This window comes from Patella vulgata, chromosome 2, assembly GCF_932274485.2.
Source record: "Patella vulgata chromosome 2, xgPatVulg1.2, whole genome shotgun sequence".
Taxonomy (NCBI): Eukaryota; Metazoa; Mollusca; class Gastropoda; family Patellidae; genus Patella; species Patella vulgata.
The window spans coordinates 78,690,012-78,715,568 of NC_065880.2; the positions used below are offsets into that span (position 1 = coordinate 78,690,012).

General features: G+C 34.7%; 2 protein-coding genes across 2 annotated transcripts in view; both read right to left on the reverse strand.

Annotated features, from left to right (window-relative positions):
- Positions 1-420: 420 nt before the first annotated feature.
- Positions 421-17,334, reverse strand: LOC126812523 (lysosomal alpha-glucosidase). The gene is made up of 18 exons (XM_056098383.1): positions 17,330-17,334; positions 16,977-17,162; positions 15,679-15,695; positions 14,647-14,885; positions 13,821-13,952; positions 12,835-12,945; positions 11,595-11,708; positions 10,402-10,489; positions 9,589-9,706; positions 8,890-9,050; positions 8,008-8,159; positions 7,197-7,345; positions 6,741-6,825; positions 5,870-6,051; positions 3,051-3,139; positions 2,069-2,118; positions 1,292-1,441; positions 421-590 (listed from the first exon to the last, which is right to left on the reverse strand). Exons 1-18 carry the CDS (start codon positions 17,332-17,334, stop codon positions 516-518), a joined length of 2,103 nt encoding a protein of 700 aa, XP_055954358.1. The 3' UTR covers positions 421-515.
- Positions 17,335-21,764: 4,430 nt separating this feature from the next.
- LOC126811757 (lysosomal alpha-glucosidase) overlaps positions 21,765-25,557 on the reverse strand; it is a 49,452-nt gene continuing 45,659 nt past the window's right edge. Inside the window, exons 19-20 of the mRNA XM_050537645.2 lie at positions 25,310-25,459; positions 21,765-23,839 (exon numbers count right to left, since the gene is read on the reverse strand). Coding sequence (XP_050393602.1) covers positions 23,774-23,839; positions 25,310-25,459 — 216 coding nt within the window. The 3' untranslated portion in view covers positions 21,765-23,773. The remainder of the gene's footprint in view (positions 23,840-25,309; positions 25,460-25,557) is intronic.

The window sequence follows — 25,557 nt, forward strand, 5'->3', positions numbered from 1 at the left end:
CACCGGTCTCCATTTACAGATAAAGATCATATTTATTGTTTCAAAATCCAGAAAATATCACAATTATTCAAATCCAGAAAATTATATCACACCATATCAAATGTCATTGATTAGTTTACAATTCCGCAAATCCATAGATATTGATCAAATCCATAGAATCGTTCACAATTGACCAATCCCATAGATTGGTTGTGAATTGATCAAATCCATAGGTTATTTCTGATTTTAGCAAATCAATGCATTAGTTCACAATGTATCAAATCCATAGATTCGTTCACAATTTTTCAAATATAACTATTAGTAAGTTAACAATTGATCAAATCCATACATTACATTAGTATCACAATTGTTCTGGTTAAATATCCCCAGTAAGTGTATAAAATAAAACCAGAAAAATAAATATTTTATCTTTCAGACTAAAAACATCTGTATGCTACTGGTGATATGTTACTCATACTTTAAAATACCAATTATCTTTTTATTGGGACAATTATCTATCTCTTCTGGTACTTGTTTCACTCATCACTGAATTTCCAAGCTATCTTAATTGGTTCTAATAACGTTAAGAGAAAGTTGGTTATGTATAAAGCCTGTGAAAATAAAAATAATGTAATATTGTATTTTATGTGTAAATCCAGAAAACATTTCAAATTATGAATTATTATTACATAGTTCCATTTGAATTTAGCATTTCTTGTATTTTTTCACTCGAGTTTCAATTTGGGTCACAAATTGTGATGTCCCAAAGAAATAAAATTATTTGGGTTGACACTGACGTTGTTCCAGGAAAATTTTGATCCAAGAACATCTAATCCCACAAATATTTTATACAGACAGGGCGTGTTCACTCTGTAGATTTGTTCCACTCTTCTGATCTGTGCCCACACAACTCCTCGGTATGAAAACGAGGTTACGTTATAAGTTATAAATAGTTATTCTAGTGAGATTGAGTCTTTCACTAGGGGGAGGGGTCTAACACGAGGTTACGTTTCAAGTTTTAATAGTTTGTTCGCTTAGTACTAGCCTTTTACTATGAGTTATAACTATTAACTATTATAAGATATATTATAGGTTATCCAGTGAGTATTAGTCTTTCACTATGAGCTAATAGCCTTTCACTATTAACAGTTTAACCTAAATTATATATAGTGAGTATTAGTCTTTCACACTGAACTAATAGCCTTTTACTATTAACAGTTCAACCTGTTATAAGTTATAAATAGTGAGAATTAGTCTTTCACTATGAGTTATAGTTATTCACAGTCTAACCTAGTGAGTTAACTTAATTTACCTTATATTGCTTATTATAAAGATAAGTTGTTGATTGTCCATTAGCTGTTACCGCATATGGTTGTTTATCCAAACCAAATACTGTTATATTATTTAAATACTCTCGATCATCTTTATATCCTATAAACTCGGGATTAGTGTAAACACCATTCTATAAAATAAAACACCTACACATGAAAAATATAATGTCAACACTATAGCCTCTGAATGGTTATCATGTGCGCGCTGTATCATAGGGTCTGTCATTGAGTCAACTAGCGTGGTATCGATTCCCCGGATGTACGTGACAAGGAGCGGGCTCGCCTGTCCAACATCGTGGGTTTTCTCCGGGTCCCCCGGTTTCATTCCACTAATAAATACCCTACGCGCAAGCGAATTATTGAAATAATATTGAACCATATGCAGGCCCGGACCCATGATTTTGTCGATGGGTGTGGGGGGGGGGGGCATACATTGGACCAAAGGGTAATCATCAGAGTGCCGCATGCATTAGTGGTTTGGTGTAGCCCCCAGAGTCTTCGTAGCACGGCCTCATTAAACAGAAACTAAAATCTGGGAATCCCATTGCTGGCTGCAGGTGCTGGTCTGAACAGTGATGACCAGTCTCATTTGGGCTGAGGAGGGGGGGGGGGCTACGACAATATACAAACACATATTTCAATGTAGGCGTATAAAAAGAAAACATATATTAAAGAAATGTAGTCTGGCATTTTATTTTTTATTTATTTGCGTGTTATAATTTATTTTGAGTATAATAAACCATAGAAATATTCCTTACCTGATCCGCCGAAAATGTGAACATATTAAATAGGCCCTTTTCATGTGTATCTAAAAATAACAAAGCTGTTGATTACATTTTATTTCTCAAATGTCTTGTATTCTCTTCAAGTGGCCTGATCAGTCCATAAAGGGTTGCACAGTGAATCATTATCAAATTTAAAAGTTATTCCTCATATTGTAAAGTATTATTGACACATGAAAAGATACTATGGCATAATCAAGGATAATAATTCTGGAGCAAAACAATGAACATAAATTTATAATAGATCAGACGATTATATTCGCTGCTGAAGTATTCAGAAGATTCTCAAGTCTGTACAGTGTTAATGATGGTCTCACGTGGTGGCGAATTGGTCGTTCTTGGGCCGCTGCAAATATAAGGGACATGCTCCTAAAATTCGCCAGGAAAGCATATTTTCATATCTTTGGCAATATTGTCATAAGCAATCACATTCCATTCTTAATGATGGCAAGGCATCGCCATATTCATTATTTCTCCAGGCCAATGTTACCTTATTCGGCGAATTTGCCGCGAATTTCAAAGTTTCTTACTGGTAAAGATACTCTTCACTGGCAGCGATCTAACCATCCACATTTCAATGTGGGAGTATAAAAAGTCATGCAGTATGGACAGATTGTATTCTGATAATTTATTGGCAGCAAAATTCTGATATTCTACTGGACGATGATGAGTGTAAAAAGAAAAAGTTCAGACATTCAAATTTTCTAAATACTTTACTTACCTAAAGGAGGGTGGGGGGGCGAATGGTTAGCACGTGCGCGCTGTATCATAAGGTCTGACAATGAGTCAATTGGCGTGGTTGCGATTCCCCGGGTGTACGTGCTAAGGAGTAGGGATGTCGGGTCCTCCGCGCAAGCGAATTATTTATTATGAAATTGAACCATGTGTTAGTCCCGAAATGACCTGGTTGGTGTCGAGTGGACGTTAAACCCCATTTCTCCCTCTCTCTTTTACTTACCTAAAGTTTCACCATCATCCCAGAATAAATCACCACGAGCTTCACCAAATACACCCAATGCTACAATCAACCCAAAATCATACGCTCGACTACATTAAAATTAAAAACAAAACACAATACTTTTATACCACAACACTACACATATTTTGAATTTTGTACATCAGCTTTGAATTCAAGTAAAATTTGAAATATACTATTCAAAAAAAGTAGGGGATATTTGATTTTGGGGGCATAATACTAAAATATGCAAATGACTACGAAAAAAGTCACTATAGAACCTAACAGAAGAAACATTTCCAGTTACATGTGACGCCCAAACGCACCAATAGCTACCGCATGGAATGCAGGTGATGCTTGGGATCATCATGGGGGTCCAACCCAAGATTTGCACGACTCTGACTTTGAATGTTACAGTCATTGTGGCATTGAATTCCAGGGTGGAAACATCAGTTTAATTGTTTTAGTGACCAGAAAACAACTTTTGATATGCGTCGGCTTACCCAAAATGAAAGGTTACGTGCCCTTGGCATGCTACAGATCGGCACAACACAGGCGGTTGTGGCGCGGACGATGAATGTTTCTCAGTCTGTCATAAGCAGGCTATGGTCCAGATACCGTGATACACAATCTGTACAGGACAGACCACGCTCAGGTCGACCAAGGGCGACAACTCAAGCCTAGGATTGATTTATCCGTACCTTGGCCTTGAGAAATCGTGTCATCACAGCAAATCAGATCAGCGCTCGTCTTCAAACAGACACTGGTGTGAGAGTGAGTGGCCAGACGATTCGGAATCGACTGCATAGGGGTCACCTTCGCGCCCGACGTCCTCGCGTGATCCCTTGTTTGAGAGATCATCACATTCAGGCAAGACGTCGTTGGTGTAGGGATCGTCAACACTGGGATAATCGACGCTGGAGCAATGTGATGTTTTCAGATGAGTCAAGGTTCACTGTTGATTTTTTGGACAGACGTAGGAGGGTGTGGCGTCGTCGAAACGAGCGCTTCCAAGACGTTAACGTCATCAGACATGATCGATTTGGGGGTGGTTCTGTTATGGTGTGGGGAGGCATCACTGTTGCTGGAAGAACGGCTTTACATGTTGTTGCAGGGCGTGTTACAGGCCAGTACTACCGGGACAACATCTTGGCAGTCCATGTTGTGCCGTTCGCACGACGTCAAGGCCGTCGTTTCATCTTCCAGGATGACAACGCAAGATGTCACAGGGCCAGGATCGTTACAGGTTACCTCCAACAACAGAACATCACCACATTACCTTGGCCAGCACTGAGTCCCGACCTCTCCCCCATTGAGCATGTCTGGGACATGCTTGGACAGAGGTTACGTCAACGTCAACAACGTCCTGCCAATGTCCAAGAACTTGCTGCTGCGTTGCAACAGGAATGGGACAATCTGGACCAAAATGACCTTAGACGTCTCATTAGGAGTATGCCACGTCGGATCAATGCTTGTTTGGCAAACAGAGGAGGATTTACCCGTTACTGACTTGGTTGTGATGCTGTGGTAACTTTGCTGTTTGACCCCGGGTATCATTTTACCCTTATAATGGTCAGTCTGTGCCTTACTTAGTCTAACGATCATTTGGAATAAATCGATGAATGTGAACTTCATTTCATTTTGTCATTTGTTTCTTCGTCAGTTTCATTAGGTGACTTTAATAACACTTAAAAATCAAATATCCCCTACTTTTTTTGAATAGTATATGTACAAAACCGTGACCTCCTGGTTAGTGAGCCAACCTTACTCACAGAACCACCACCTTACTCGCTGAGCCACTACCTTACTCACTGAGCCACCACCTTACTCACTGAGCCACCACCTTACTCACTGAGCGACCGCCTTACTCACTGAGCCGCCACCTCACCCAATGAGCCACCACCTTACTCACTTAGCCACCACCTTACTCACAGAGCCACCATGGCTCCAAACAAAGATGAATGTGATATAAAAAAAAATACTCATGGTCTAACGAGTGCGCTTTAGATCTTATCGTATGTATCAATGACTCAACTGGTAATTATGTTTGGTGGACATTCAACACAATCTCTCTTTATTTAATTTATTGTGTGTTTTTTGTAAACAAGTGTGAGATATATTATATTTTCCGATTAAAAATAATTTCTGTGGGTGCAATTTGAATCCTCATTATGCTAAAAAAAAGAACATAATATTTAGTGGACGCTTCCCATCAGTACCTTTACAAATGTTTTACAAACGCCACATTTAGGATTTGATCACGTTCCTCAAGTCTCCCCTTATAAGTGGTGGAGGACAGTAGCCTTGTAAGGAACAATGGCTAGTCATTTGGATAGGACATAAACCAAAGATACTGCGTGCAAGATGGAATGTGATGTAGAATAGACGCAAGCGCCACTTTTCAAGTAACATATACCTCGTGGTACACTCAATGCCGGATTAACCATGGGGCAAATAAGGCACGTGCCTTAGGGCCAGCCAAGAACAACCCAGGCTACAAAAATATAAAATAAAAAAAAAGTTGTAATCTAGGTACTGTAATCTTGTAGTAATAACACTACTGTAAAAAAAATTGGATTTGATTTTTTTTTAAAATAAATTTTCTGTTGTTAAATTTAACTTTCTTCTTCTTATCGGTGAACACAAAATATCTGTACTTTCCGGCACTGGGTACACTGCCTGACTAATGCCCATCTTCATTAGCCTGGATGCTAAAGAAAAGTAGGACGTTAAACCCCATTTCATTTTCATTTGATTCAGTCTTTAGCTGACCATCATCAGATACATAATTATCTGAATAGGTTTGATATTATATCGTTTACCTTTCTGTTGTAGTTAGACCAGATCGTCGAGCAGGTAAAATATAGCCGCCACGTATATGTAGGTTTATTTTATCTAATGGTGTGGTAAAATTTATTCTATCACCTGTACCAATAATTCTTTCTCCAGTATAATAATCATACCAATAACCAACAGGTATATAAGCTTCTACTGTATATTGATCCTACAATTACCAACAGCCCATATAACAACATGACGCTATTTTTACGTAAACTTTACGTCAAAATGGTTGGTCGGTTTACTGAACATGTTTATTGAACCTACAATAAGAAACAGCCCATATAACATTATGGCGCTATTTTTATGTAAACTTTACGTTAAAATGGTTGGTCGGAACTCGATTTACTGTGTATTGAACCTACGATAACCAACAGCCCATATAACACCATGACGCTATTTTTATGTAAAATTGACGTTAAAATGGTTGGTCGGAACTCGATTTACTGTATATTGAACCTACGATAACCAACACGTATGTATATTGATCCTACAATAACTAACAGGTATCTACACTTCTACTGTATATTGATCCTACAATGACCAACAAGTATATCTACTGTATATAAGCTACAATAACCCAAAGATATTTAAGCTACAATAACCACAGGTATATAAGCTTCTACTGTATTTGGATCCTATAACAATTACATTTTTGCTTGGAAAAATTACATGGAAGTGTATGGTTTCAGTCTTTTGATAACCATCAACAGATACGTAATGCCTTTAGTAGGTTTTATAGTATATGCTTGTTTTGTTTAGGTTTTTTTTTTTGGGGGGGGGGGGGAATTCATACAGTACATTAATAAAAAAAAAATAAAAGAGAAAAGAAATTGATTGTCAGTCGATATTTACCAGGTCTAAAGCAGGTGAAATCAATAAAGCTGGTCCCCATAGAAACTGCCTATCAATACTGTATGTGTCAACAAGTGTAGGAAATCTGCATATCGAATAAACAAACACATAAATACTGTCTATCAATATAGTTTACGGTATAATCTACTGTATTTGTGGGTTAAATAATATTGCTCTAAGGTCTATGATCAGATTTATTAGAATCAGGTGACCTTTCTTTACTTTGTAAAAATAGACCTACGCCTGATGGTAAAAGGAAGCCTAGCAGTATAGTCAATTGATAATCTACTGCAACTGTGTGGTAAATTATATTGCCCTAACTTCTATGATCTCAACAGGTAATCTGAATATAGTCACAGGATAATCTACTGTAACTGTGAAGTAAATTATATTCCTTTAAGGTCTGTGATCCGATTTCTGAGAATTAGATATCATAAATAATAAACAAGTACTTACTCAAAGAATAAAGGCCTTAAAACTGTATCACCCATCATATGACTTTTATGTATTAAAGTATAAAGATAAGGTAGAAGTTTGTATCGTATTAAATATACTTCTCTTGTGGATTCTGCAAATGCAGGACCAAATGCGCCTGGATCCTGATCCTATAATAATTATATAATTCATAATTTGCAACTTGCAGAATATTTCTCATCGTACATAATATATGCTAAAATATATTTTAAACTTCGAAAAAACCTTTAAAATAATTATTTGTGTATGATATATTTATTTGTGTATGATATATTTATTTGTGTATGATATAATTATCTGTGTATGATAAACTTATTCGTATATTATAATTTTTGTGTGATATAATTATTTGTATATGATATAATTATTTGTATATGATATCTGTATCAGTATATGATAAGAAATGAATACATTATAGAACATTTCCATCAAATTACTTTATTCTGAGTGAAGTTATGAATGTTGAAAATTTTGATAAGCATTGTCTCGATTTTCATTGCTAGCATTGTTACGATAATAAACAAAGTCTTGATTATCCACTTTTAAATTACATTATTAAATGGCAATTGTGTTTCAATCCATTATAAATCAGGATCATCCGATGTTCTAGATAACTGATTATGGGCTTGACATATGAATAAATCTCTAATCAATAATTTATATAACATTTGATGTTAAAAAAAGACATCTAATAGGCAGATTTAGCTCTTACAAAATAAATCTTTATTCAAAACTAACCTAAAATAAGTTAGAAAGTAAACAAAACCATCAAACTAATAAACAATTAATTTACCGGCCGATTTATTGAATTGTGATTTCTGGAAAAGGTATAAAATGCTCCAAGTTGATGCCATCTTTGACACAGTTGTTTTGTAGTAGCTCCACTAAATCCACAGATATCAGCCCCAACCATAGTTACACCAAACATATTCATACTAAGTATTGCTATAGATTGATAATAGAAATATATATAAAGATCTCTTGCCAGTTGGAAAATTTCCCTCATAGCACACTGTATTGCGCGTGCCTGTCTTCAATAGTCCAGTTGGAGCAAAACAGTAGGACGCAAAACCCATTTCACTTCATTTTGTCAGATATAACAAAACGCACTATTTCCTGGCATGAGTAAAAGAATGCACTGCATGACAAAAGAAAATTCAAATAAATAAATGTAAGAGAATCTATAAAAAAAGACTACCAATACAAGATATTTTTTTTAAAAATTGAGTATTAAAGATACACCAGAAAATCCAATAGCTTCGATTACTGGCATTATCATAACATTAGCAAAGCATCTATATGTGCGCTCTCAATGGGCAAATCTGTCTCAAAGTTGGTAAACAAAATGATCATAGACGATCAACCCATAACGGAAGTGACAAACGTGGCATACTAGCTGATTAGTAGCGGCGCAGTGCACCCCTGTGATAATAAAGTAAGGCAGTAAGCCACTCGTTATTTTTAGCGATTTTATTATTCCGTATACATCCTTTTAAGATAATATTATCTTCTTTCGCATTAATCTCTTGTCAGTTAACAATATACTTGATGAATCAAACTCGGAAAGAGTTGTATGGTGCCTCCTGAATTAATAAGTGAACAAATTGACCAGAGCCTGGTATAGACAATTTTCTAGCCGATCTTTGAAGCGGCAATGCCTCTTTCCATTACTTACCAGATATAGATTTATACATATCATAATAAGTTGACAGATTATCTCCAGTCCAATGGCCTCCATAATGACCCTGGCCTGCAAATGTTGATCTCGATATTACTAAGGATCTCTTTCCAAGAATTGTTGTCAAAGCCCTGAAGTAAACAGATGGACATGTAAAACTTGAGGAGTTTACAGGAGGTTAAAGACATATATACCATACTATATTTATAGTGCTGTATGGGGGACACCCATCTTCAATAGAAGGCTTGATCTCGCCCTAACTACGTACGTCTTATCAAGCCCTTCACGTAATACCCCGCATACTTTAGCACTAATTTCGATTGGGTATAAGCACAGCTTGTGATCCTATCAGATTCCTTCGTTAAAAATATAGTTACGATTATCAAGTCTCGCGCCTCTAGCTAAAATGTCTACATGTGACAATCGAGTTGCAAAGTTCAAGATTCTATCAATGTCAAGGTTGCTGGAAATCATGGTTGATCAACAAATGCTGTAAACTTGTCTATTTCTTTTTCTATGGAGGCCGCCATATTTGTTTACAGTGTGTTATGTGCCACGACCTCTGATTGGACAATGCTAATTAGTCACGTGCACGCCAATGTGGACATCGGACCTCAGTTTTCCATCCCATCCATACGACTAGTCAATGTTTCTTGTCAGAAAATCCTTGACTTAGTAAAGTATGATGTAACTTACTGATGTGAAGCTTTTGTTTCCAGTAAACCATATAATGTATGTAGATTATATTGTATTGATGTATATTGTTGAGCTGTCATACACATAGTTCTATAGATTAATTTACCTCCAGATACATCTGTACACAGAAAAAAACCCAAACTCATTTATGTTAGATCATGCGGTCTGTCACTGATTCAAGTCGCGATTTTTCGATTCTCCGCTTGTATGTGACAAGGAGTAGGATCGCCTGTCCAACTTTGTGGGTTTTCTCAAGTTCTTCTGGTTTCCTTCACACTGCTCAAGACCCCTACGCACAAGCGAATTATTGAACTAAAATTGAACTGTATGTTATTCCGGGACTAACATATGGTTCAATTTTACTTCAATAATTTGCTTGCGCGTAGGGATTTAGCTGTGAGAGGAAACCAGGCGACCCGGAGAAAACCCACAAGGTTGGACATTTGACCCTACTCCTTGTCATGTACAAGCGGGGAATCGAAACCACGCTACTTGACTCAATGGCAGATCTTGTTAAACCACTAGACCCCCCCGCCCAATTGCTTAAAACTATTTTACATTAACATACATGAGTACAAAATGGTGACTCTTGGTTTATTGTACCATCTGAATGATCAAACAACACTTTACGTGTCTGATCCAGTGTCTCTACCCTTCTCTGTAATATCCTATGTATCTCAAGATATCTTATTCAAATTTAAATTACAATTAAATTAACTTTCAGTGCTGTAAAAGATTATTGCAATAGGTTATAAAATGTAAATTACTTGGTATATATAATCAGATTATTGTAATAGGTCATTATAAAATTACTTGGTATATAAGGAGGTTCCTCAAAATGTGAGTCAGAAGGACATCCTGATGTTGAACCAGATACAAAATTAGAAACTTCATTCATATCCTGGAATTATCACATATCATAGGCCTACAAATACTTAAAGATACATTGTGTAAGCTTTAGAGGAGTGCGGCGGGGCATAGTGGCTAAGTGGGTAAAACGCTGGCTGGCAAGCAGGTCCGGTGTTCGATTCCCCCCTTGTCAGGGATGCAGGATGGAGGGCCTGAAAGAACAGCTGTCTAGTCGTTTTGATGGGACAAAAAAATGAGGTCCCATGTACACATTGGCGTGCATGTAAAAGATCCGTTGACAGTTGGAATTTGATATAAGAGTAGTGCGCTGTTCGGGCAAAATTTCACTCATAGCACACTGTATGGCGTATGCCCGTCTTCATTATCCCAGTTCGGAGCAAAACAGTAGGACGTTAAACCCCATTTCATTTCATTTTCATTTATATAAGAATTAGATAAAGAATTCGCCATTCTTGCTTTAATAAAAATGAAATGAAATGGGGTTTAACGCTCTTGATGTAATAGTTCTAAGATAATGTAAAATGAATATTTGAATATGCTGAGGGAAATAATCACCGTTTGTAGTTTTGACCAGGTGTGTGCATTGATTGTTTATTATCGTAACCATAGTGCTGGTTATTTGAGTCTTAGCATCGCTTCTCCATTTTTAATATAAATCATTAAATGGCTGAACCGTTCTAATCTACTTAAAATTGGAGCCATCCGATGGCATCGAAAGTTGATTATGGTCTTGTCATGTTAATAAATGTCTATAAATTAATTTATATAACATTTACGACCTAAAGAAAGCTCTTGAATATAGCCTTTTTAAAGAATAACAGAAATCTGTTTCCTTAATGACAATCTATTGTCTACTCTTCTTTGGTGCGACTCTAACATCCAGTAAACCATTTAAAGGGTGTTGATGTCGAGTAACAGGCTTATGATTCATGACAAGCCGCAATGCCATGAAAACATCATAAACGAATACAAAATATTCATTTTATATTTAATAAAGTTTTCCAGAATGACGATGAATTAGTGTTTTCTACTTCTTTACATGTGTGTTATAAAACATACAACGAGAATACCTCCCCTTTAAGTATTCTGGACCCAGATCCCAAGTCTTCAGAGTTTATTATTTTAAGTATACTTACAATCCACATTCCATCAAAAGAGACCGATTTATGAAAATCAGCAGCTATGGCCGTCCAGTATTCTTGACTTTTAGGATGTGTAAAATCAGGAAATACTACAGGTCCTGGCCAAACCTGAAAAATTTAAGTTCATTTTACAGTCTAGAACATCTTTAGATAGATGTCTAAAATGATTAATTAATTAATTGAAAATTTCTCTAAATCTTAAAGGATCATCATGTCAAAACTCTATTACGATGGGTTTTTCCATTTTATTAGTATGTCAGTATTGCTATGATTACATGGCCCCAACACCCTAATGATCAGTAAAAAATAGTCTTATCAGTGAAAAATAATCGTCGGTCTGACAAATAAATATCGAAGGAAAAATTAACAAAAGAGAAGAGAGAACACAGAATCTTTTTGCATTTTAAAATTTGTACATGCTGGATAATAACCTATTAACTTCAAAGGCTATGACCCAAAATGTCTGCAAGCTAGGGTTCTACCACGTGAGTTAGCAAATTGGAGGTGCAGGGGAATATTAGTGCAAAAATACTTCTAACTCAGCGACTACTAAACCGATTTCTTCTTGTTAAACTATAAAATGCATTAGACATTAGTGCATTATCTGATATATAAGTGAAATAAACAAAGATATCGACACGATTGTGTCCCTTTAACAGAATATTTAATCATCTGATGATTATGTCCGGAAACTGATTCCTCTAGAATGGGGACAACAGCAAAATCAACAGTTGCAGGTTCGGGGCAGGGGTGCACATTATGTCGATCTATTCATCTGATAATTAGGTACTGAACCTGGTTCCCCTGGAAGGGAGATATTAGCAATTGATTATGTTGTCTGATGTAAGTGAAATAAACAACTGCAACCATATTCACGGCAATCATCTGGTGATTATGGGTTGAACTGGAGTCCCATAGAATGGCGACATACAGTAATAATAACTTACAACTCCAATAGGTATGGCGACATACAGTAATAATAACTTACAACTTCAATAAGTAAGCCAACATACTGTAATTATAACTTACAACTCCAATAAGTATGGCAACATACAGTAATTATAACTTACAACTCCAATAAATATGGCGACGTACAGTAATAGTAACTTAAAACTCTAATAAATATGGTGACATACAGTAATAATAACTTACAACTCTAATAAATATGGCGACATACAGAAATAATAACTTACAACTCCAATAAATACGGCGAAATACAGTAATAATAACTTACAACTCCAATAAGTGGTTGACCGGAAGCATTTTTGATAAATACATCCATCTTGACACCAAGATCATAGGAGAGATAATTACCTGGTCCAGCTGAATTACTTATACCGGGATCCTGTAATAAATATAAAATTAACAATATCTGATTGGTGTGTACATTACACCCAGGAATGTACTACTGGCTTCGTCTTCATCTAAGCTCAGGGTAGCATTAACCTTAGGGTGTCATGGGACCTTTTACCTGTAGGGACCCCATGCAACCCATCTCTTATTGATAAATGAAAATATCAATGAGGGCATTGTAAAAAAAATGCTTATTTTATCTGGAATGACAGCAGCCTGAACGCTTTAACTTACTGAGTAAGGTTCCCCACTAGGCCCCATTGTTGTTTTGGTACTACCTAAACTTGCCAGAATATGAAAAGTTGGAGAGCAAATATTTTACTACCAAATTTTTTTAACCAAATTGTATTGGACCACAAACTAGTTTGCCAATTCTATTCCGACATTATAATGGTTTGACACATTAACAATACTGTTCAATTTCTTAAATGTTAACAGCTTCATCACCTATGCCAAATGACAAGGACAGCTATCTAGTCATTTTGGATGGGATGAAAAACTGAGGTCTCATGTACACATTGGCATGCACGTAAAAGATCTCTCTGCAGTTGGAATAGTGCCACTGTCTGGAAAAAAATTCCCTCGTAGCACTCTGTATGGCCTTTGGCCGACTTCATTAGCTCAGTTGGAGCAAAACAGTAGGACCTCAATTCATTGAATAATCCCCAGCCAAACACACTCTCCCCACATATAGTTATCAATTTAAAATAATGAATCAATGGCCAAATACATACAGAGTAGTCATTCAATTTACTGAATAAGGAAGACAAAATGAGATTTAAGTTTATTTAATATTCATTAGAAAGGGGACTGAAAGATGTTGGCTACTCTAGTTTAATGTTTTTAAGCTGATTTGGTCCAACTTACTACAATCATCATATAGTGCATGCCTAGTCTGTGTAGTTCTTCTACTAAACTTGTTTGATTACCAAATGTAGAAATACCAGTTGTAAAATCTCTATTATGATCCATATAATCTAAGTCATTCCACTGAGTATCCTAAAAGAAACCCAATATAATTCAAATATCAGTATAGTACAATAAAATTCTTCATGTGCATTTATTTATTGGCAGATCATTGGCAGGGTAATACAAACCATTCTATCAACATATATATCTTGTTCCAAGTCAAAAAAGAAAAACACATTTATGTTGGTCTTGACTCTGATAAGATTCTTGACTGGGTTTTGCTCATGCTTAACATTTTCTTTTAAAAATTGTAGTGGAAGAAGTGGATATTAAGAGAGAGAGAGAGAGAAATGGGATTTAACGTCCACGCGACGCAGACTAGGTCATATCGGGTCTTTAGCAGTGGGAGGAAACCAGAGGACCCTGAGAAAACCCACGAGGTTGGACAAGCGACCCTACTCCTTGTCACGTACAACCGGGGAATGGAAACCACGCCAGTTGACTCAATGACAGACCTTATGATACAACGTGCACTTGCTAACCATTCCGCCATCCAACACCCCCCCCCCCCCCCCAGTGGATATTAATTCAACACCATTAAACTATACTAAGCTAGTATGTAATATTTACTCAAGTTATGGTGACATTTCCTTTTATAATATAATTAAGATTCTTGACTTGGTTTTGCTGTCTATTAAAGGAGGTCCATCCCTAATGTTCTTGATTGAAAGGTTTATACATTTCGTTGTCATTTTTTACGTATCATATCAAAATGTAGTTGTACCTGTGGAATTCCATATCTTCTAATTCTCTCAACTATTTCCATTGTTCTATTGGCTGTTTTATAACCCCACCTACATACATGGAATCCTAGACTCCAATATGGTGGCATGAAAGTACGACCTATGACCTCTGTGTATTGCTGTATGACATCATTAGGACTAGGACCAAGGAACATGTATAAATCTATGACACCACCAATAGTTCTCCATGTTATAGCAGGAGCTGGTTGTAATATAACCTCTGAAAAACAAAATTGGAAAGAGTTATCTCCCTTGGCACACTATTTTGCTTTCAAATCACCCAAGTACAAATGTTATAAGAAATGTTCAACTATTTAACCCAAACAAAACATTTATAAATAATCTGATTATAAAAATGCACACCATTAATAGTTCTTCGTGTTATAGCAGGTGCAGGTTGTAGTAGAACCTCCGAAAAAATAAAATTGGAAAGAGTTGTCTCCCTTTGCACTCTATTTTGCTTTCAAATCACCCAAGTACAAATGTTATAACAAATATTCAAGTCAGCCCAAAAATCACACCATCAATATTTATCCATGTTTAAGGGCAAGGTAAAATGAATAAAAATTGAATAAAATTTATAACAAATTATTTTACTGTAAAACTTAGTAAAAATGTTCAATCTTTAATTGTCAGTGCATCTTTATGCTTCCTGGTACAAAGTTTCAAGGGGTGGATTAAGAAGTAATACAAATGATAACAATGTGTATTCATTATAAAAAATTGCTGAAAACCAAAAGCAGTTTCAAGGAAATTGTGATGCAGTATTTACAATATTCCATACAGACCCGAAACATTTAATCCAAATTATGTTTATGATGGTACTCCATACAAAAAGTCTGAAAGTAGTCCCTTGAAAAAAATGGAGGATATTTGAAAAATAAAAGTTTAATTATATGGACGTGGAGTGCTAAAACAAAGATAGTTTTCAAAATTTGAAGTCTTGATGGTTGTAGTGTATATATTCAGGTATCTCTGTGAGACTTTGTGATTTCCCATGTTGGGTTGTTTACCCTGAAGCTGCGCAGTGCTGAATGGTATATTTGTTTCATATATTCCAAAGTTACAAATTCCAAAGTCATTTTTTTTTATTTTCATCCATTTTTTTATTGTTCAGTATCATCTCAAGCACGTCTAGACACCAAAAAAGGCACTAAAGGTGTTGTGAATGATTTTTTGAGGACCCCCCATTTCAGTCACTTTACCTTGCCCTTAAGTACAAGCAGGTTATAGTACGACCTTTGAAAACAAAATTGTAAAGAGTTATCTCCCATAGTGCACTGTTTTGGTTCAAACCACCAAATTTTCAATTATATAACCCAAACAAAACATTCATAAATAATCTGATTATTGAAAGGGAATAACGAATGTGAAAGTTGAAAATATTGAAACTTTCCCTGATTATACAATACATACCCATGGCATTACTATTTAATAAAAAAACACCATGAGAGTTTCCACCATTTTCCATCATCAGATAAAATGGATGATCACCATATAAATTCATATTTTCCTACACAAAACAAAACAAAAGGGTGATAATTTATATACCATGGTCATTCAGTTAGTATACAGTGACCATATATGGAGCCACGGTGTTGGCGGAGAAAGTTCATTGTGATTTATTCAGTGAGATTGTTCATATAGGTATTAAAATTGTTTTTAAAGGAACCGTGGTGTTGGACCAGAAAGTTCATCATGATTTATATACCATGGTCATTCAGTTAGTAGTTTCATAAATAGACATTAAAATTGTTTTTAAAGGAACTATAGCCTCAGTGTTGTCCGAGCAAGTTCATGGTGATTTTCTGCTGGTTACCTTGCATCATTGACAAGGGGAAACCACATCAGAAAATTCTGAGGACCTTTCTCAGGCAACACCAGGAGCAAATCTGAAGCCTCCTGGTTAGCGAGCCAACGTCTTACTCACTAGCCACAGCGGTTCTAGGGTCTAAACGCATGAATTAATGTATATAAACTGGTTTACATTCAATTTTTAAATATTATAATTTCTATTCAATTATGTTCAATGAAATACATGTGAGCCAGCATCTTACTCACTGAGCCACTGTGGTTCCTGTGTTGACATAGAGTTGGTAGTCAATAAACAGCTATCAATGGATGAAGTTTGTTACCATAAGTGATTGATCATTGATACCTCAAGTGATTGATCATTGATACCTCAAGTGATTGATCATTGATACCTTAATTGATTGATCATTGATCATTGATACCTTAATTGATTGATCATTGATACCTTAATTGATTGATCATTGATACATTGATACCTTAATTGATTGATCATTGATGCCTCAAGTGATTGATAATTGTTACCTTTGGTGATTGATCATTGTTCCACAGGATGAATTTCGTCCAGTTCATACTATGTACTAATGTATCTCGATGTTCTCCTAAACCATAAATATAATTTGATGGTAGAAAATAGGACAACTGTAGAAACTGATCAGCAAAAATAAATGCTCCAGTTGTCTGTAACCTGAAATGACAATTAATTAATGAATCAGTTTATAATGTCATACAATTATCATAAACAATATTTTAAGGACAGAACATGATCATGCATCAAAATATGAATCGATTGTTGGTCACATTTAAAATCTGTTGGTCTACCACACCACACCCTTCAAATTTGTCGAGCAAAACATCATAGTTCCTTTTCACAAATAAATAATATATTTTATGTCACATTCATAATATATTGGTCTACCACACCCTTCAAATGAACAAATTATGGTCTTCTTTCTCAAAAATTTAATCTATTGGTCTACTACCACACCTTTCAAACTTCTCAAAGACATAAAATAAAGAATTGTGGGATATTGTTGTTTCGGTGGTTAAAAGCTAAAATCTACCCTAGAATTTCAACTTTCAGTCATTGGAAATATGGTACATGGCAGACCCGTAGCTAGTGGCTGGGGTAGTGGCTGGGGTAGGGGGCTGGGGTAGGGGGGTGGGTGGGTGGGGGCCTTTCCATTGGACGCAATACGAAGCCAATGACCAATGAAAACCTCTATCTGTGAGTAATCACATGTTAACACTATTTGATCAATGTGGTATATACATCAATAATCAACTTACAATTTAACAATATTAAAGTTTGTCAAATCTTAGTGATTAATCAACTTACAAGTTCACAGCATTTAAAATATGTGATATATCTGTGGTTAATCAACTTACAAGTTAACAGCATTTAAAGTATGTGATATATCTGTGATTAATCAACTTATAAGTTAACAGTATTTGAAGTATGTGATATATCTGTGAATAATCAACTTACAAGTTGAAAGCATTTAAAGTATGTGATATATCTGTGATTAATCAACTTATAAGTTAATAACATTTCAACTATGTAATTGGCCTATATCTATGTTTCATCAACTTATATGTTAACAGTATTTAAAGTATGTGATATATCTGTGATTAATCACACTGGGATAAACCAACTCATAAGTTAACAGTATTTTAAGTATGTAATAGGCTGATATCTATTTCATTAACTTACAAGGTGGCAGTATTTAGTTATGTGATATATCTGTGATTAATCAACTTACAAGGTAACAGCTTCTGAACCAACAGTAGCTGTTCTATTAACAGAAAATGAAAATGGAGAACCAACATCTGATACAACAACTTTATAAAGAGGTTGATCACCCGATCCAGGTTTATCTCGGGTTATATCTAATGGTACTTCCCATCTCTTAACTTTAGGATCACCATTGGTTATCTGAAAGAGAGAGAGAGAGAGAAATGGGGTTTAACGTCCACTCGACAAAAACTGGGTCATTTCGGGACTAACACATGGTTCAATTTTATTTCAATAATTAGCTTGCGCATAGGGGTCTTTAGCAGTGGGAGGAAACCAGAGGACCCGGAGAAAACCCATGAGGTTGGATTATCTGAGAGAACAGATAACACAACGTTATGTAATATAATGGAGTTTATTATCCTAGTTTTTTGCACCGACTGGGCTAATGAAGAAGAGCATACACCATATAATGTGCTATGAGGGAAAGTTTGCTTGGAAAGCTGCGCAACAGTCTGACTCTTATTTCGAATTCCACCTGTCAAAGGTCAGGTTTTCACCCTGCACCACTGACAAGGGGAAATGCATGGCTCCTTAAAATCCCGAGGAACTTTCTCCTGAGGTCCCGTGTACACATTGGCGTGCATGTAAAAGATCTCCTGGCAGTTGGAATTCGATATAAGAGTAGGCCGTAGCGCCGCTGCCCGGGCAAAATTTCCCTCATAGCACACTGTAGCCCAGTTTAGGAGCAGAACAGTAGGACGTTAAACCCCATTTCATTTCACTTCACCCAACCCCTCCTGACCTAGCTTTTTTTAGGTTGTCACTCTCAAAAATTAAAATGAAACTTACCCTAATTCTGAGTCTAGTTGGTGTTTCATACGTTACTTCCATTATTAACTGATTTACGTCTTTAGGTTGGAAAGACTGATTTGTTCTATTTAACATAATATTAATACCTGTTGATGTTTCTATCTTACTAGTTACACGATATCCTTCATAATTTGTTGGATAAAAACAGACTGGATCTCCACCAGTATCTTGTGCATCATAACAACATTTTCTTGAATCACATTCTGATTGAGTTGGAAGACTTTTCTCTGGATAACAATCAAATCTGCTGGATCTATCAATGGTGCAGGTGTCTGCTGCTGATAGATCAACTTTGTCCTTCGTTGTCTTTAACCAATGATTCACTATTTTCTCAACAAGAACTGGCTTAAACATCCATATACATATCACAAACAATAAGAGCAAGGAAATGATTTCTAGCCATCGAAACTTTGGTCGTTTTTGTTTTATCACTGGAATATAAATAATCTGGATATCTTTGTCATCTTTCAAACCTCTATTTTTCTCCTTCCCCATTTTGTATGACAACCCAAACAGATGGGTTATATATAATTGATATAAAAGTAACTAATACAGCACCACAAAAAGATGGTTTAAAGTCTAATGATGATAACAGAGATAATAATAGGTTATCTTATTCAAATAACTGTAATTTCATATTTTGATTTTAACCCTTTAGCTCTTAGTCCATCCAATCATGTGCACAGCTGTGACGCACGAATAGCGGTGCTATAATACGGAAGGCTATTCCCATATCTCAGGTGGTTTGTGGGAGTCTAAGGAACCGCTGTTTCAGTCCGTTCAGGGATGTACCAGTATTAATATATCACTTTTCTCTAATTTTCTTCAAGGAACTGGGGTAGTCAATATTTACATGTACCAAGATCTAAAGGCAGTGTGGAAGGTAGCAGTTTCTACTCTAGATCTTTAGATGTGGGACTCCATAAATTTCATCCTTATTACCTGTACTTGTCAAACAATTCCAGGAAATTTTCTAAAAAATGCTGTCCTGTCACCCGATTAGATTTTATTACATACTTCGAGAAGGTATTTGTTGAGTAATAAAACCTTCTAGTAGTTTATCGAGGGCTGGCCGTCCTTACCGCACGGTACAAATAAAACCTTCTAGTAGTTTATCGACGTTTGGGTGCTTCCGGAGTCCAAAATGGCCGCTTTATATAAATGAGAATTTTGGGGATAACTAACCCGAACCCTATTCCTTTTTAAAAGACTGAACTTGGGTCTAATTTAGTTTTTACTTCTCTTAAAATGGTTAGGGTTAGGGTTCGGGTTTAGTATTCCCCTAAATACTCATTTGTATAAAGCGGCCATTTTGGTATGAGTTCTGGCTTGTTCTGGAATTTGTTGCTTCTAGTGGTGATAATATTTGTACCGTGCGGTAAGAACGGCCAGCCCTCGATAAACTACTAGAAGGTTTTATTACTCAACAAACACCTTCTCGAAGTATGTAATAAAATCTAATCGGGTGGTCCTGTAGAGTGACTACAAGGTTTAGATAACAGGGGCAATAACTCTGCAAATAATTGATGCTCAACATTTTGATTAGATTCAGGCCTATGATTATTTGAACAAGCTCAAAAAGTTTGAAAAACATTCTCAAAAATACTGACATGTAATATGATTACAAGGAGATGTAAGAAATCCATGTTATTTCACAACAAGTACCTTTATTAATTTTACATAGGTTTATAAATATATAATAAACTTATGTATTCTTACACAACCAAAACATCTATATATATATTTGTGACTGTCGTTTGTCTGTCTGTCTGTCTGTTCGGGGTTGGCGGCTACACTAGGTCTGCCCCGAGTCTGGAATTTGGGGTATAGGGGTAGCTCGGACCGGGGAGTAACATAGGCCAGGTGGCGTTATTCTACCACTTCCGGTTTCGGAGTTATGACCCCCGAGCGAAGCCGGGTATCCTGCTAGTAATTAATACTTGTTAGGCCAAGAAAAACAATACCTGTGAAAAATATCGCTGGTTGGAAAAACTTTTCCTTTTTTTGCCGAAATTAGACTAACATTATTATTTTATTGGTACATCCGACAAGAAATCTCGATTTCATAATATCATTTTACATTACCAGGCTAGAAATATAGTCTACCTATTGGTCCCTATGTTAGAATCAATTCATGGGAAAGAGAAAACACATGCTTTTTTTTAAAGTGAATCGAAGAACAATTTGCAGATGGCTAAAAATAAGATTTAGTTCCGAAGGGTCCCTACTTTCTTTGTTAACATCTTTTTTTTTTCAAGGGGTTTGTATTATCTATTTTCTAGCTTAATTACTGAGTAGTGTCATGCAACTAATACCGAAATTTCAGAGTTGGAATTTGTCAACAGAAAATCACGTCAAGACCAAGATATAGGAAATGGGAGAATTATTTTTAGGGTCGACGAATTTGACTAAAATAAATAATGTCGATCAGGTAACTATAAACACAGGGGCCTTATTTACGAAAACTTAAACTAAAATGCAGCATTTTCATTGGCTTACAGTTAAAATTTCCATTTAGATTTTAACCCTCAACCATTGAATCTTTAAAATATTTTAGTTTTCGTGAATAAGGTCCCAGGTATTTGTTTTTAGTTTGGCCTTATGAAATATGATAGGCTGGTATATGTATCAATATGATAAAAAAAACTGTTTTATTCTGGTACAAGTGGTTTTACTCCAACATAAAGATATTCACAGAACTTTATTACCAAAAATAGTTTGTTACAAGCAGTAAATTTTAACCCATTAAATAATAAAAATATAAAATAGTGGTACACATTTTAAAAAAGATTAAGTACAGGTATATATAAAGCAATAACAAATTATCAACTTCCTGATGAAAAATAGTTTGTGATTAGCAGTAAATCTTAAAACATAAATTCTAAAATAGACATGAAGAGCCCCTGGGAAGACGATCTAAGTCACTTTTTCAACGAACCCCAGTTAAATAGCGCCATCTGGTAGCAAATTGTATAAGCTTTCTGTGGAACAATCATTTTGAAGTTGTAATTAAACCCACTCGTTGTTCTGTTCCGTCAAGCATTCTCGTCTAAAAGTCTGTTTTGCCTTTTATGCGAAAATACAAAAATGTGACTTCGATCGTTCTTCCCCTGGACTCTTCACATTTCAAAAAGACAGAATAACAAATTATCAGCTTCATGACATTTATTAAACATGTAAAGCATCTTAACAAAACAAATGTTTTATACCCTTTTAAATTTCCCACAAACAAAGAATGTTCAATGCAACCGACCAACTTTTGTTCAAAAGAGACAGATGATGCTGTCACATGATTGACTAAAAACATCACATGATCACAAAGTGGAGACATCAGCCATTTCTGTACCACATTATCATTAGTGAAAGAAATCCCGATTGGATGTTTATATAAAATGTTTCGCTCTTTATTGAAATTTAACGGAAATGAGACCAACACAAACATTTGCTGGCCGAAGAATGTTTTTAAAATCTAACAAGTTTGATCTTGCACACATTGTTTGGGCTAAATTTTGTCGGAAAACATTGTTCGGGCTGACAAAATTTTGTCGGAAAACATTGTTCGGCCAACAAATATTAGTTGGTCGGCCGTGGGCTAAAGTTATTAATCTCTAATCTGGTGGTTAGTTATTATGCATTAGTTAGTCTATTCATGGACTTTCCCAGATACAAATGGTGTTGCTAGCTATGATATGTAACAATGTTTCTAGCTATGATATGTAACAATGTTTCTAGCTATGATATGTAACAATGTTTCTAGCTATGATATGTAACAATGTTTCTAGCTATGATATGTGAAAGATATAAGTTAAGGATATAGTTCTTCTTACAGTACATTTGCATTTTTTAGATCACTAAAATTACTCCTATATATGTAAACAATTTTATGTTCCTGACTTCAATTTGAATTGTAACAACGTCAATCTTATGTCTTCCTTATTATATTTTATCTTTTACTAAACTATCATTTGTGCTTGATTACGACCAGAGAACACTTAATAAACACAAAAACATTCTAAGGAACACAGATACTATTTTAATTAAAGCGATGCTTCGTTGAGAACCCCTCAACGTTATCAAGCAAAGGAGGACATTTATTGATACATTGTGCTATATGTTTAACAAACCAGTCTATGTTTTCTATATAAATTTTATATCCAACAGAGAATTCAAAACACAATTTAATTTTATATTAATAATTAGTTACAAGGTAAGATCCCTTTTAATCGAGTTTCATAAAAAATTAAATTTGCTAAAATCATTGAAGATATACTATCTAGTTAACAAAATATATATATTGTTATATTCTAAAATCAAATTAAAAATGTGTGCTCTAGCATCATAAGTACAACAAAGTGAGTATCTATAAATATAGGATTATCATAAAAAATGTTCTTAGAAATAAAACAAACAACTTTCTAATATACATGTGAACTACGAAATATTATTTAAAATATTAAAATTAACAATACACTAAGGTTACTTCATAGGTTAATGACTGTATCCCTTTATATCACAATATTATTAAATTCTCTAAATCACTAAAAACAATACCAGTGTAAAAATGGTTCAATTACGTATTCAATTGTATACAAAGTGCATATTTACAAAGTTGTGAAAGATATGTTTTAAGTACATTTTAGCATAGATTAAGCCGTGAAAAAATTTGAGCATTGGCTTTAATTCTGCTATTTTTAAAATGTCCACAATATTTGTATTGGTTGTAATAAGGTACTGGAGAAACTGGTCACATACAAAACCTGGCAATAGGAAAAAAAGAAACAAGTTTTAAAAGTAGCAAAAACAAATTGCAAGTTATTATTATTATTATAAATCTATATTTTGAGAAATGCAGAGACTATAGAAGGTTACTCTGTTTTAATTATCATATACTGTAAATTATTATTATTATTATTATTATACATTAAAGCTGTATTATGTAAGATTTAGAGAAAGAGCTAGTTGCTCTGTTTAAAAATAGATAATGAATATATAAGATATAGCACTAGCAGGCATTGTCTAATCCACTTAATATCTTAACCATCCAATGTTCTAGAGAGTTGATTATGGGCTTATATAATATTTGAAACCAGAAAAAAGACTTGTATGTTTATATACCAGTAAGTGTTATGTTGGATATAGGTTTCAGTTCGTTACTTTTCCATAACTAAAAGCCACTCAAAGAAGTTACATTGCATTGTCAATTATTTTATCAATCAGTTACCTAAATATGTTGTAAATCATAATTAGTTTATACTCATGTAATTATTATTAGTTTAACTTATGGAATTATTATTAGTTCACCTATCTAATGTGTTATAATTAGCTTAACTCGGGTAATTATCAGTTTATCCATCTAATGAGTTATAATTAGCTTATGTATTTATTTCTTAGTTTCCCATATATAATAAGTTACAATTAGCTTATGTAATTATTTCTTAGTTTAACTTATCTAATGAGTTATAATTAGCTTATGTAATTATTTTTTAGTTTAACTTATCTAATGAGTTATAATTAGCTGATATAATTATTTCTTAGTTTCCCATATCTAATGAGTTACAATTAGCTTATGTATTTATTTCTTAGTTTAACCTATCTAATGAGTAACAATTAGCTTATGTAATCATTTCTTAATTTAACTATTAATTATTTAACGATGTAATTATTAATTAGTTTCCCATAGCTATTGAGTTATAAATAGCTTATGTAATTATTTCGTAGTTCCCCATATCTAATGATTTACAATTAGCTTATGTAATTATTTTTTAGTTTAACTTATCTAATGAGTTATAATTAGCTGATGTAATTATTAATTAGTTTCCCATATCTAATGAGTTATAATTAGCTTAACTCGGGTATTTATCAGTTTATCTATCTATTGAGTTATAATTAGCTTATGTAATTATTTCTTAGTTTCCCATATCTAATGAGTTATAAATAGCTTATGTAATTATTACTCAGTTATAAATATCTTAACTCAGGTAATTATTATTAGTTAATATCATGTAATGAGATTAATTTGTTTAACTCATTGACCCCTAGGCCTAATTAAGTAACTATTCCTTTATCTTTCTAATCCAATGAACTAGACAATAACTTATCTCGTTGATTCTAATTAAAGGATTATCCATCATCCAAACGACTGTGCACATTTACCATATCAGCCCTACAGGTGCCCCCCTGCCCCTGCCCCTGCCATTTGAGAACAGGGCTAAATAATAATAGCTTACCTTATATTCCATTTTATAATTAAAATAAGCAGGTTGTCCATTGACTGTAACTGTTGAAGGTTGTTGCTGTAAACCAAATACTGTCACATTTCCTAATAACATGGGTTCATCCTTGTATCCAATAAAAAATGGACTGCTGTAGACACCATTCTATAAAACATTTCAAACTTATCACAAAGAGAAATGGGCTGTAACGGCCACTCGATCGAACTTGGTGATTTTGGGACTAACATGGTTCCATTTTAATT